The sequence below is a fragment of the Barbus barbus genome (genome assembly GCF_936440315.1).
Source record: "Barbus barbus genome assembly, chromosome: 29".
NCBI classification, from domain to species: domain Eukaryota; kingdom Metazoa; phylum Chordata; class Actinopteri; order Cypriniformes; family Cyprinidae; genus Barbus; species Barbus barbus.
In genome coordinates, this window is record NC_136757.1 from 28,757,648 (window position 1) to 28,769,347 (window position 11,700).

General features: G+C 35.2%; 2 protein-coding genes across 5 annotated transcripts in view; one reads left to right on the forward strand and one right to left on the reverse strand.

Annotated features, from left to right (window-relative positions):
- Positions 1–11,700, forward strand: part of LOC306849892 (uncharacterized protein) — a gene marked incomplete at its 5' end in the record, with an annotated part of 704,045 nt that overhangs the window by 564,813 nt on the left and 127,532 nt on the right. The window lies entirely within an intron of this gene.
- Positions 1–11,700, reverse strand: part of LOC306848859 (inhibitor of nuclear factor kappa-B kinase subunit beta-like) — a 38,834-nt gene that overhangs the window by 23,537 nt on the left and 3,597 nt on the right. For 2 of the 4 annotated variants that reach the window (XR_013782283.1, XM_079383612.1), the window contains exons 1-2: positions 7,867–8,098; positions 7,250–7,386 (exon numbers count right to left, since the gene is read on the reverse strand). Coding sequence is in view for 3 of the 4 variants with exons in the window: in XM_079383612.1 (XP_079239738.1) it covers positions 7,250–7,354 (105 nt within the window). In the remaining variant the exon portion in view is untranslated. Of the gene's footprint in view, positions 1–7,249; positions 7,387–7,866; positions 8,099–9,009; positions 9,129–11,700 lie in introns of those variants that run through there. The other 2 variants (XM_079383614.1, XM_079383613.1) reach the window with 2 other exon arrangements.

Genomic DNA, 11,700 nt, shown 5'->3' on the forward strand with positions numbered 1-11,700 from the left:
CTTGTTTTGGTAATGTACCCACACAGAGAAATTTGGGCAGATTTTTTTCATGTTCATCCAATTTCATTTTGTAAGTGACTTTTCTTTCTGTTATAAAGATGTTTTCTTTGGATTGTTTGATTGAGGAAAATATAACTTTGTGTTTACTGCTAGCTAAATTTCACAAACATAAACAAAACATTACTGGCTCTAAATATCTATTTTCTTTATTCAAAGTTGATCTAGACACGTACATGGAAACTATCCAAAGCTGTTATGTTTTCTTAAGGTGAAAAAAATGGTTACTGTAGTTAAACTATGGTAACTACAAATTAACCATAGTTTAGCCATGGTATTTGTGGTTACTACACTTTTACTATAGTAAAACCAGTTTTTTTTAAGGGATTTCTATTTATGTATTTATTCGTTCTTTGTTTTTTCTGTTTGGTTTTTATAACTCTACTGCCTGATATTTTGTACTGTTTAATAAAAAAGAAATCAGAAAAAAAGATTTGCTATACGCGCTCCAAATTTCCGATCTGAATCAAAAGATTGGCAAAATGATTCATGAACCCAGTCCAAAGTCCCAATCTGAATCAAATGATTCATGAACCCAGTCCAAAGTCCCAATCTGAATCAAATGATTCATGAACCCAGTCCAAAGTCCCAATCTGAATCAAATGATTCATGAACCCAGTCCAAAGTCCCAATCTGAATCAAATGATTCATGAACCCAGTCCAAAGTCCCAATCTGAATCAAATGATTTGTGATATGCACTGTGAAGTCCCAATCTGAATCAAATGATTTGTGATATGCACTGTGAAGTCCCAATCTGAATCAAATGATTTGTGAAACGTGGTCCGATTGAAGCGCTTCGAAACAGTGAATCATTTTGTGACGCAATAGTTCAATAGAGTTTTGAAAAGCTACGTTTCACCCATCACTATATGTGCTTTATAAAATCTTTACAAGCGATGTCTAAATTCGAAATGGCTCTTTTGATCTGTTTTTCTCGTGAGTTGCTTGAACTGAATGATCAAAGTCACGAGTTTGAATCAATCAGAGCGGTTCCAGTGTAAATGACTCACTAAATTGATTCGGTTTGTCTGTTCCTCGTGCCTTCACCCACGTGTACACGACGCTGTCAGTACTATTAGTTAGTTTGCTAGTTTTATTACATTAACTGAAATAAGCAAAAAGTATAATGTTTACAAATAAAACATCTATATTTATATTCCAAAGATAAGATTCCACACAAATCTACGAACATATTCAGGTGAGGTAACTGGTTTACTGCTAACTACTGAAAACAATCTATTAATATGACGAGCAGCACCTCAAAATACATGTTAGATGAAAACAGTGCATTATAAGCGAGTTTGTAGCTTAATTCATTATATTTTAAATAGTTTGACCTCTGCTGGTGACAGTTGAACAGGAAATCAGTTGAAAGCATCCAGTCTCCTCCTATCATTAAAGTGAATGTAATTATCATGGTATGGTAAATTATTGTTGTATCTGATTGTATTAGTCTAGAGTAATAGTCAATGTAAAAAAAAAAAGCAAATGGGAGAAGCAGATGAACACAAAACAGCATAGCAATATAAATTTAGATCCTTGGAGCCTAATGTGAGTTTACAAGCATAAAGTAATAAATGAATGATAAATGACAGATGATAAATGCATGAGTGTCTCTGTGACTAATAAAGAATTACGTCATACTAAAGTGAAATTCAGAGAGGAAATCAAAAAGACAGCACTTGAATTGTATTTTGCCCATTTCCTATTTCACTTCCTTTAGTTCACTCGACATCTCATGACGAGCGGTGACATAATGCGGAAATCGGAAAAAGAGAGAAACCAGTGCAATCAGGTGAGTAAGTGAACATGATGCACTGCATTTAGTAAACTCAATGACATCACGTCAAGAGTCTTTAACTGCAATGACTTACAGTCATGGCCAAAAATATCGGCACCCTTGGTAAACATGATCAAAGGCGGCTGTGAAAATTAATCTGCATTGTTAATCCTTTTGATCTTTTATTAAAAAAATTATCAAAAATCTAACCTTTCATTGGATAATAAGAATTTAAAATGGGGGGAAATATAATTATGAAATAAATGTTTTTCTCTAATACACATTGGCCACAATTAATGGCACCCTTTTATTCAATACTTTTTGAAACCTCTATTTGCCAGTTTAACAGCTCTAAATGTTCTCCTATAATGCCTGATGAGGTTAGAGAACACCTGACAAGAGATCAGAGACCATTCCTTCATCCAGAATCGCTCCAGATCCTTCAGATTCACAGCTTCTTCTCTTCAGTTCACCTCACTCATTTTCTACAGGGTTCAGGTCAGAGGACTGGAATGGCCAGCAGAAGCTTGGTTTTGTGCTCAGTGACCCATTTTTGTGTTGTTTTTGAGGTTTGTGTCTGGATTATTGTACGATTAGAAGATCCAAACATGGCCCTTTATAAGATTTCGGTCACACTTTAGAATCAGTAACACTTGTTAACTATTAACTACGACTTTTCCCTCAATAAATTCTTAATTTGCTGCTTATTAATAGTTAGTAAGGTAGTTGTTAAGTTTAGGTGTTGGGTAGGATTAGGGATGTAGAATAAGGTCATGTAGAATAAGGCATTAATATGTGCTTAATTAGCACTCATGGCTAATGTTCTAGTAATATGCATGCTAATAAGCAACTAATAGATGTAAATAGATGTAAAATAAAGTGTTACCAAGATTTCTAACAGAGTCAGTCACTTGTTGATTTTTTATCTGTTGGTATTTGATAGAATCCATGATGCCATGTGTCTGAACAAGATGTCCAGGACCTCCAGCAGAAATATAGGCCCACAACATCACAAATACAGCAGTATATTTCATTGTACACATGGGGTACTTTTTATCCCTGTGTTCACCAAACCCATCTTGAGTGTTTGCTGCTAAAAAGCTCATTTTTTAGTTTCATCTGACCATAGAAGCCAGCCCCATTTGAAGTTCCAGTCGTGTCTGAAAACTGAATATGCTGGAGTTTGTTTTTGGATGAGCTAGGAGAATTTTTCTTGAAACCCTCTCAAACAACATGTGCTGATGTAGGGGCTGTTTGATAATTTTTTTCAAGGTTTTCTGACCCCAAGACTCAACTATTTTTCTGCAATTCTCCAGCTGTGGTCCTTGGAGAGTCTTTAGCCACTCAAACTCTCCTCCTCACCGTGCATTAGGACGATATAGACACACGTCCTCTTCCAGGCAGATTCGTAACATTTTATGTTGATTGGAAATGATTAATTATTGCCCTGATGGTGGAAATGGGACTTTCCAGTGCTCTAGCTCTTTTCTTAAAGCCTCTTCACTAATTTGTGAAGCTCAATTATCTTTTGCTGCACATCAGAAATATATTCTTTGGTTTTTCTCATTGTGATGGATGATTAAGGGAATTTGGGCTTTGTTTTCCCTCCTATTTATATTTCTGTGAAACAGGAAGCCATGGCTGGATAATTCAATGTTCATAATCACTCTGGAGTGCTCAAAATTGTGAACATGAATGGGAATATACTTCAGAGATATTTTACTCATAAGAATTTCTAGGGGTGCCAATAATTGTGTCAAAAACATTTATTTCATAATGATATTTCCCCCAATTAAATTTGTATTATCCAATGAAAGGTTAGATTTTTGTGAATTTTTAAAATGAAAGATCAAAAGGATTAACAATGCAGATTAATTTTCACAGCCTTCTTTGATCATATTTACCAAGGGTGCCGATATTTTTGGCCATGACTGTAAAACACTAGTGAAAATGCTTCTGCTATTAATTTATGATGATTATTTGATCATTCAAGCTGGTCTCAGACGTTTGCACATGGACAGCTTCCACAGATGCACCAAACCACAGTATTTCCACACTGGTATCATTGAGTGACCACCAACATCCGCTTCATCAGCTCCATGATTATTAGGAACATGACATGATGTCATTCTACTGACCATAAAAGGGTGTGAGTCTGAACTCAACATGTGCTGGACAGGATGTACAGATAATAAAACCTAATCTTCTGATCTGTAGATTTGGCTCAGGTCCATCCTTGGGATTTTTTACCTGTATTATGGTCCGTCTGGTGAAGATGTTGCACATGTTAATTTAGTAAAGTACCAGCACATCTCTCTATACCAGTGATGATTTACCAAGCAAACAAACAGCAACTAATTAAAGCTGTTAATGTTTAATGTACTTAAGCATTCCTTAAAGACTACACAACCGTCATGCTCAGTAAACCTCTTTAAGAATGTGTCTGTGTGTGTGTGTGTGAGAGAATATATGTCAGATTCAGGCAGTTAGTGATCATGAGGTCACCTGTGACAGGAAGCAGGTAGATGCATTTCCTCTTTCTTGAGAACTTAAAATACCAGTGGATTGGTGGAAGATTAAATAAAGTGCCTCTATTTTAAGGCTCACACCTTCATCCAGGATGGGGTGGGCCATTTACTAGCAGACCACCAAAAAAAGAACTGTGAACCCAATTTGAGAAACAAATGAACATGATATGCGACTTAGTTACACAGTACATGCTATTGGATCAGCATCCTTTCTTGATCCTGGAATAGCATTCTTATTGAAGCATCATTGTCCTAAACCAGGATTTAATAACCTGTTTTTTCATGAAAAGCCATTTTTTGTGACATACTACAACCTCATTGATATAGTATTAGAGTTATTGTTAATATTTCGAATTAGATTTAATTTTTTACATTTTCCGTTTTAATTTTACTTTTAAAGTTTTACTAGATTTATTGTGTTTTTGTTGTTTTTATAAATTTTTTTAATACAATTTTAGTTTGTATAGTGTTAGTCATTTTAGCACTTCAACACTGACTAACTTTAAACTCATTTTATTTCAGCTAGTTGCCAAAATAACATTTCAAATTTTTGTTTGTTTTTATTTTATTTCAAGTAATCACATTTTAAATAATTTTTACGTTAATAATAATAACCCAGACTACAACCTTGAATTTTTAGATATGCATACATGTATAATTCCATGAATGCATGCATAAATATATTTTATAATAACCATTTAGAAAAGTTTAACTGAAGAATTAACAAATTTCAGTTGAAACCTGAACATGATTATTCATGTTACCCCATAAATCGCAAACTTGCATAGAAATAAAGCAGAATGTTAAATATTTCTGAAGTTTGTTTGTCTAAAAGTTTGTTTATAAAATTAAATTTCAATGAACAGATTTATAATATCCACCTGAAGAGTGAATCACTTATCATAAATTAATGTAATTATAGCGTGCATTTCTCCACACTAAAAATGACCATCTGCGGCCACATATATACTATAAAAATATGCATTTCACAACATATTTGAACAGGAACCAATAAATCAGTTTAATGCATCTGCCGCTGATCCTAATGCACAGCGGACAGTACATGCACACTGACGCATGCGAATGGCTTTACAGTCATCTACTTCTGTTTGTCCAGTCAGCCTGACTTACAATACAACACTTTAGTCTCGCTTTCACAACATTCCCAACTTTATCATGCAATAATTCAGCCCTAAAATAAACAGAACATGAAAAGTTGATAAGAGCATTGTTAAAACCCTAACACTAATCTGACTGCCTGATATAAATATTATTCCAGCATCTGCAAGCATGTTGACAAAGGAAAATGTTCTAATGTAAATCATAATTCACCCAAAAATAACTAATTTGCTGACAATGTGTCTCATTTATCAATCTAACGTAGAAACGAGCGCACAAATCAATTTACGACAGAGCTCACGTGTGATTTATGAAACATTCGTATGCCGCCAATCCCATCGTACGAAAGATCGCACATTGATAAATGTGGCGGCTGAAAACAATCGTCATTTGAATATTATGCCCCTAAAAACATGGACCTTGTAAATTGTGCAGTGTTACTTTTATGTTTGGTTGACTGCATTTTAGTTTGATTAATGGCTGAAATGTCAAGTTAGTAACGCTGAAATGTTGTGTGTGTGCGTGTGAGGCACCTGCCTGATCAGTTACATGTTTTAAAATAAAGGTATAAAGAAAACAGTTTTCATTCCTACGTTCATTTCGGAAATGAGGCCCAATGTCCTCACCCTCAGGCTATCCAAGATTAGGACAAGTTTGTTTCTTCATCAGATTTGGAGAAATGTAGCATTGCATCACTTTCTCAGCAATGGATGCTCTGCAGTGAATGGGTGCCGTCAGAATGAGAGTCCAAACAGCTGATAAAAACATCACAATAATCCACACCACTCCAGTCCATCAGTTAATGTCTTGAGAAGCCAAAAGCTGGGATACTATCAAGGATACTATCGCGATCAACGCACAGAAATGTAGCAAGGACATACTACGAAACAAGCTATGAGAACACTTTTTGTGCGCAAACATTGTGGGGCATTCTCCAAAATGGAGGAAGATGGTCACATGGGGAGAAGAATTGCCGAATAAATTATGTTATTATTGATTTCTTTGCGCACAAAAAGTATTCTTGTAGCTTCGTAAAATTACTGTTGAACCCCTGATGTCACATGGACTATTTTACCGATGCTACGTTACTTTGCATTGATCGTGGTAGAATCCTTGAGGGTTTGAGAGCTCTCAGATTTCATCAAAAATATCTTAATTTGTGTTCTGAAGATGAACGAAGGTCTTACGGGTTTGGAATGACATGAGGGTGAGTAATTAATGACAGAATTTTAATTTTTGGGTGAAACTAACTCTTTAACATCTTGTGAACCCAAAAGCTGCGTGTTTGTAAGAAACAAATCCATCAAGACGTTCTAGCTTCAAACCATTGCTTCCAGATAAAATACGAGTCCGTAATCCATATTAATGCTTCCTCCAATCTTCTGTTGTCTCTCACATTAAAATCCACTCACATATTTGTTTAGAACTTTTTTGGCCATTAAACGGTGCTTGATGGCTGCAGATTCCTCTCCTGATTCAGACCAGAACACTTTTTCACAGAAGAAAGCGTTATTATGGATTATGGACTATTTTAGCCAGAGTCAATGTTCTGAAGTTAAAGTTCTGATGTTCTGTTTCTTAAAAACACGCATCTTTTCCTTCAAAAGACGTTAATTGATGGACTGGAGTGGTGTGGATTATTGTGATGCTTTTATCAGCTGTTTGGACTCTCATTCTGACGGCACCCATTCACTGCAGAGGATTTATACAGGTGAAATGCTTGTCTGTATCTTTGTTTTAATGAAAAAAGGAACCATATTGTACCTTATTTTGCCAGAGAGTGACATTTCCAAAGCCTCCGGTTCCCAGTCGCTCCTTCAGTTCCCAGGGGCCGCACATCTGCGGCTGCATGGAGGGTGGACGGCTCATGACGGGCCCTTACAATCACTCACAAACAAACCCTGCGGAGGAGAACAATATCAGTACAATGTCCATCTATACCATTAATGTTAAAAACACAAGATCCATAGGACGGGTGTATATGTCTGTACAAATGCTTAGAATTTGTCCCAAAACATGAGCTAGATCGGGCATCCAAGGAGGTCCTCATTAATAAAAAATATGCATAAATTAAACAATGGTGTATTAGACTATTATTGTGTGTGTATCATAAGTCTGTATGTCCTCATTTTAACAACTAAAAAACTGTGTGAGATTTAAAAACAAGAACATGAACTACTTTCTGTTTTTACCATGCTTGAATATGACTTTGATGTTATGAAACACATTTAGTTTTTTATAATCGGCGCAGATCAGTTTAAGCTGCTGTATTACTTAATAAAACTTGCTAAAGATATAAAGCTGTTTATTCGGAGTATATTGTACATGTGTGATAAAGCAGCTCATGTAGACTCATTGCACCGTCATTAATGTGATATTACCTGTCAGATCTGATCTGATCTACACGAAAACACAATCCCAAACACTTTTCTCCGCCTCAGAGCAGATTATTCCTACGATCTTTACACATACGCGGATTTCTTCAGTAAATACATGTTTTATGATTGTGTTTTGAAAGCAGAAGAGCGTTGAGAGCGTCTCTATTTCCTGAAACTTTCCTTTCCCGTAAACATTGTAAAAGAAGCGACACATCCGTACTCACAGCAGGCTACTATACTACACATACTACACACACTACACACACTACACATACTACACATACTACACACACTACACACACTACAGACGATCATTATACTGGACCAAACACACACAATCCCTCTAAAATCAGTCGTTCTGAACAAATTTCAATGAACAAGTTTATTATGAGAAGTTAGTATGAACTTTAGTTTATAAGAAGTTTAGATCTATCTATCTATCTATCTATCTATCTATCTATCTATCTATCTATCTATCTATCTATCTATCTATCTATCTATCTATCTATCTATCTATCTATCTATCTATCTATCTATCTATCTATCTATCTATCTATCTATCTATCTGTCTACCCATCCATCCATCCATCCATCATCTATCTATCTATCTATCTATCTATCTATCTATCTATCTATCTATCTATCTATCTATCTATCTATCTATCTATCTATCTATCTATCTATCTATCTATCTATCTATCTATCTATCTATCTATCTATCTACCCACCCACCCACCCACCCATCATCTATCTATCTATCTATCTATCTATCTATCTATCTATCTATCTATCTATCTATCTATCTATCTATCTATCTATCTATCTATCTATCTATCTATCTATCTATCTATCTATCTACCTACCCACCCATCCATCCATCCATCCATCCATCATCCATCCATCCATCCATCCATCCATCCATCCATCCATCCATCATCTATCTATCTATCTATCTATCTATCTATCTATCTATCTATCTATCTATCTATCTATCTATCTATCTATCTATCTATCTATCTATCTATCTATCTATCTATCTAGCTATCTATCTATCTATCTATCCATCCACCCACCCATCATCTATCTATCTATCTATCATCCATCCATCCTATATTTTCATGTAAGTTATATTTAAATCAGAATTACCTACAGATATGTTGTGCATTGTATAAATGTTCATGCCTCCTCCATCTCTCACAACACACCGCTTGAATCACTGCTGCGTCCTGTTGGGATCATTTCCTCAAAAAAAGTGAGTTGTTGATGATGATTTCCTGAGGTGCCACCCTCCATAAGGACAGATTTACAGACATAACCTCTCTCAGCCTTGAAAGTTGACATTTCCTTCATTTGTTTGTATTTCTGTCAAAGGATTGACGTTTGAATCTGTACAGATTTCTACAGAATTGTCGTATATCTTTTGGGAGCAGTTCACCTTGATAAAAATATCAAGTAGCTATTCTTGTTTGATTGAATGCATTTGCATTAATTTCTTCAACAGAATACAATATCAGCATTAAAAAACTTTTATTTATGGAATAAAATTATTTGACTGTGTCTCCGAGCTCTCAGGAGACACCATCACTAGATCACTGCCTCTTTTTTTCTTTAAATTTCTAAATAAAAGTTAGCTTGGTTTGTTCCTCAGAAATGTCTTTTTTCATTTGATAAGAGCTGCTGTGTCCCTAAATAGCCACAGTAAGCTGATAAGCCTGATGTCCTGCGTGATTATGAATGAATGAATGTAAATCTAATGGATCTTTCGGCTATTTTGTCCCGAAACTCTCAGATGTGGCCTGTGGAAATGTGCAATTGCTGAGTAAATAAATAGCAGTGGGGTAAACAGCTAATAAATCTTCTTAATCGGATGGTCTTAAGAATCACGTTTCCACATCTAAGAAATTCTAGGGGTCACTTGCGTAGGACAGTTTGGTGACGGTCCACTGTGGTCACTCACTGATGTTCTGGTGTAAGAGATGAAGATGGCGTAGATGTGACGTCCTGAACCACCCCAGCTGCTTTAATCATGTGTTTATACAGAAGTTTCCTGTTAACGTGCATGATACTTGATGAGACAAGGAGATAATCCTAGAGTAACATTATACAGATAATAAACATGCTTGAGTCACATAATACTAACTCACAGACTGTCACAAAGAGCACTACATGCATGACATAAGAAGTTCTCTTTCTCTTGTTTACTAATCTAGTTTAGAATAAATTTGACAGTGTCTATTACAATTGTTGGCTTAATTACAAATTGTTTGTGATGCTCCTTGCAGTGTGTAATAAAAGAATAAATATGCATGAAAATAGAGGTTTAGAGCAGGTAAACATTTGTTTATGAATGTCAAATTTAGCTAACAGAAAACATAAATTAATTACGTAATATTTTCCTGTATTTTCTTTTGAATAGTCAAAAAATCCACAAAGAAAGCATCCTTAAGAAAAGTCACTTACAAAATAAGATTGGATAAACACTAAAAAGTGTTTTCCAGTGTATAGGTGCATTGCCAAAACAAACGAATGAAGTTTTCTTCAGATGAATGACAAAAACTGCTGTTCACTTCAATGTCTGACTTATATACTTTTTGTTGTATAAACTTAAAACAACAAGTTGAGAAAACTCACAAATCTGCTGAAGCTGGTTGCCTTCAACTTTTAAGTTGGCTCATTTTTTTTTTTTTTTTTTTTTTACCGTGTACTTATGAGGCAAAGTCCATACTTTCTCCTAAGGTATATTCTCCACAATATTATTCCAATATGGTATTACATAAGGAATTGTTGTTATCTCTTTCTGGAAGAGAGAGTTATTTCTTTGTTGGTCTACAGAAAAGCACACACTTCTGATCATTGCGTGAGTTAAAGATAGAGAGTAAGTAGCCTACATAGCCATGGAAATCATTTAAGAACGTATTCATGAACAAAACAAGTGAACGAGTCACGAGTCATTTAGAGAATCGATTCAACACGGTTTCTTTCAGCAACGAAACACTCGAGTGAGTCATTGAATTATTCGCTGAACCAATTCGTTCAACAGCAATATGTTTGATTAAGGTAGAACCCTTTTGCTTTTGGATATTTTTTTTGGCTGAGCAAAAACAGGCAAAGCAGCTGGCAATATTGTATCTAAACGGTAAGCTACTCCATTTTAACAGTGTTTATTGTATAAAAAGGTAATATCCCACAATCATGCTGTCACTTTGTCAATAGGAGCTGTCATCGCTAGTCAGCTCTTGTCACCTCCACACCTGGGGAAAACCAGACCAAAACCAAAACCAAAACCAATAGTGTTTAGAACCCGCCTGGGTCCATGCATGACTGAAATTTCCCTCGAAACACACAAATACCAGAATATATACGGCCACATAATAGTGGAATGAGCTACTAATACACCAGGGGTTAGGAGGTCATTTAGTCTAACTTGATGTCTGAGGAAAGCACAGTCTAATGGATTAACAGATGCAGCTGGAAAATAGGAAGCAGAATTATTTTATTGTTTTCTGCGAATAAAGCGTCATGTAATTATTAGAAACAACTTTTAAGTTACTTTTCTTTATTATTTTTGTTTGATGTATGACGTTTTCAGTACACTGTAAAAATACACTGTAAAATGATTTGTTTAAGTTATAGAAGCAAGTTTTACAAGAAATCTTTTAACTTGAATTACTTTTCAGAGCAGGCGTAGTTCTCATTATAACTATGTTTCAGTAATGTAATGTCACAAAAATTTTTGCCTTCAACACTTAAATCTTAAATCACGTTTTGTCAGATATTTTGCTGTGTTTTTTACAGAAGCCCGTTTCCAACACGGAATAAAAAACTAAAGGAGCCTAT